The sequence below is a fragment of the Asparagus officinalis genome, chromosome 5, assembly GCF_001876935.1.
Source record: "Asparagus officinalis chromosome 5, Aspof.V1, whole genome shotgun sequence".
In the NCBI taxonomy this organism is placed as follows: Eukaryota; Viridiplantae; Streptophyta; class Magnoliopsida; order Asparagales; family Asparagaceae; genus Asparagus; species Asparagus officinalis.
The window spans coordinates 92485075-92488343 of record NC_033798.1 but is presented as its reverse complement, the minus strand read 5'-3'; the positions used below and the strand labels follow the sequence as shown (position 1 = coordinate 92488343).

The window sequence follows — 3269 nt, the reverse complement described above, 5'->3', positions numbered from 1 at the left end:
TTATTTCTTCAACAATTCATTAAAAACCATCCTAACCATCCAAGCTTTCGCTGGAGTGAATCTGGATTCACTCCAGTGAATCCGGATTATATTAAAGAATAAGAAACTTATGGTAAAAAACAAGCTATAAAATTTTAAACAAAAAGAATAAGAAACTTATGGTAAAAAACAAGCTATAAAATTTTAAACCATGATAAGATTTCACATTTTACAGCAAAAAGTTATGATTTTTATGGTACAAAACAAACACCTCACATACTGAATCTGGATTCACTGCAGTGAATCTAGATTCACTCATGCGTTTATTTCTTCAAAATTACAGCACATGCATTTATTTCTTCAACAATTCATTAAAAACCATCCTAACCATCCAAGCTTTCGCTGGAGTGAATCTGGATTCACTCCAGTGAATCTGGATTCACTCCAGTGAATCTGGATTCACTCCAGTGAATCTGGATTCACTCCAGTGAATCTGGATTCACTCCAGTGAATCTGGATTCACTCCAGTGAATCTGGATTCACTCCAGTGAATCTGGATTCACTCCAGTGAATCTGGATTCACTCCAGTGAATCTGGATTCACTCCAGTGAATCTGGATTCACTCCAGTGAATCTGGATTCACTCCAGTGAATCTGGATTCACTCCAGTGAATCTGGATTCACTCCAGTGAATCTGGATTCACTCCAGTGAATCTGGATTCACTCCAGTGAATTGCATTTATTTCTTTAGGAATTTCAAATGGCAGGGGTTTTAACTTTTACTTGAACTTCACAGGTCAGACTTGTCAGTGATTAAATTTGAAATAAAATGGGAAAATCTATTACAATTGATAAGTTTTTCCAAAGGAAGAGAGGAAATGAATTAGGTCCTGCTGCTCCTATAACCCCTTCACTAGCCTCAAATGACAATGATCTTCCATCTGAAAATCCTCCTAAAAGATTTAAAAATCCAGATGGCGAAGAAGCTAATCTTAATTCCTTAGAGCGTGATCCAGTCTTGTGTCAACAAATATAGGAATACCCTCTTGACCAACGGGAGGAGATTCGTCGAGCTTATTTGAATCTAAAGGCATATCAACCTATTCTTCAAGATTATCCATTAAATAAGGCTATTAAGCATCCTCGAAGATTTCAATTTACTTGGTATGAGCTATTTCATTGGTTGGAGTATTCACCGGTTAAAGATAAAGCATATTGCTTTCCATGTTTTCTCTTCAACAAGCCATCAGGGTGCAAAAATCAAACTGCTTTTGTTGTTGATGGTTTTGATAGTTGGAAGAAAGTTCAAAGCGGAAAAGCATGTGATTTCCTAGGCCATATAGGAAAAGATAATGTATCTTCACTCCATCGTAATGTTGAAAAGGCATGTGAGGATTTGATGAACCAACCGTAACATATATCAAGGCGATTCGACAACTTCAATGTTGAACAAGTTGTAACAAATCGTCTTCGATTAAGAGCTCAGATACTTGTGGTGCGATTGCTTGCACTCCAAAGGGATTCCATTTAGAGGCCATGATGAGAAATCTAGTTTGTCCAATCGTGGCAATTTCTTGAATTTTTGGATGTGCTGGCCATGGAGAATGACGAACTTTCAAAGGCAATTGCGAAAGCTCCCAAAAATGCCAAATATACAAGTCATGATATTCAAAAACAAATACTTCACGTGTTTCCAGTGAGATTGAAAAATGCAATTCGTGAAGAAATTGGAGTTGCCAAGTATTGCATCATTGTTAATGAAGCCCGTGATGAGTCAAAAAAAGAGCAAATGTCTATTGTGTTGCGGTTTGTGGACACTAATGGATTCATTCAAGAACGTTTTTTTGGGTTTGTTCATGTTTTCGATACTGCATCTTTGACTTTAAACAACGTCATATATTCTGCTTTGGCTCATTACAATTTGGATGTTCAAAATATTAAAGGTCAAGGTTACGATGGGGCCAGTAATATGATGGGTGAATTCAATGGATTGCAAGCTTTGATTATGAAAGATTGTAAGACTACTTACTATGTTCATTGCTTTGCTCATCGGCTATAGTTGGCTCTTGTTGCGGCAGCAAAAAATCTGACTCCCATTCATATGTTTTTTGATAAATTAATTTCTATAGTTAATATGGTTAGTGCTTCTTGCAAGCGTAATGATGAATTGAAGAAAGCTCACGTGAATGACATTGCCCATTTGATTTCTATTAATGAACTCGAGACAGGGCCTGGACTTAATCAGATCGGCACTTTACAACGAGGTGCTGATACACGTTGGAGTTCTCATTTCAGATCATTATCAAGTTTGATCAGGATGGTCAGTGCAGCATGTATGGTGTTGCTCAAAATTATGGAGGATGGGCTTCCTTCCCAACGAGCTGATGCGACATCTGTTTATGATGAAATGACTTCGTTCGATTTTTTATTTATCTTGCATCTAACGAGTGAGATTATGGGAATCACGGGTTTTCTTTGCCAGACTTTACAAAGGAAGTCTCAAGACATTTCGAATGCAATGGAGCTTGTGTCATCTACAAAAAGATTACTACAAGAGTTAAGGGATGACAAGTAGGATAATTTGTTTGAAAAAGTGAAGTCTTTTTGTGTGGCTCGTAACATTAATATTCCTGATTTTAGTGCTCAATATGTTAATAGATGACGTCGAGCTCGTGGTCATCAAGACTGTTAGACCCTAGAGGGGGTGATTAGGGTCTATTGCTAATCTAATCCAGTATTATGCCAAATTAAAAATATATTGAACTATTTATTCTTGCAAAGATATATATGCAATATGATATGAGAAAGAATGTAAAAGGTAACAACGAAATAAATGTGCACAAAGCAATCACAAACACACGATATGATCATGGAGTTCGGTCCCCACGACCTACGTCTCCGATCCTCACCTTGAGGAGATCTACACTATCACTACACACCTGGTTTGGAAGCCGGAACTTCTTTTACACACTCAGTTATCAAGTTAACCGACAACTCTCACAAATCCTCACAATGTACATACACAAGCTACAACCTCAAGTGTTGGTCCTCACGTATCGCCTCCCTCAAGTGCTCGGAATTACCACCTCTCACTAGGCTTTACAACCGACGACACTCCTCTCGGTATCGACTACGTCCTCACCACACACTCCTCTTGGTGTACAAGTGTATTACAATGTGATCTCACAAATAAGTATGAATACATGAAAGGTTGTTCTCTACAATTGACGAGAACTCAATTAAGCTCACTCTCACTAGATCACACACCACTACCCAACAATATATTATATG

At 37.7% G+C, this 3269-nt stretch overlaps 1 protein-coding gene across 1 annotated transcript; it reads left to right on the top strand.

The window, feature by feature from the left end:
• LOC109842172 (zinc finger MYM-type protein 1-like) lies at positions 1576-2553 on the top strand. The gene is made up of 2 exons (XM_020411077.1): positions 1576-1993; positions 2108-2553. Exons 1-2 carry the CDS (start codon positions 1576-1578, stop codon positions 2551-2553), a joined length of 864 nt encoding a protein of 287 aa, XP_020266666.1.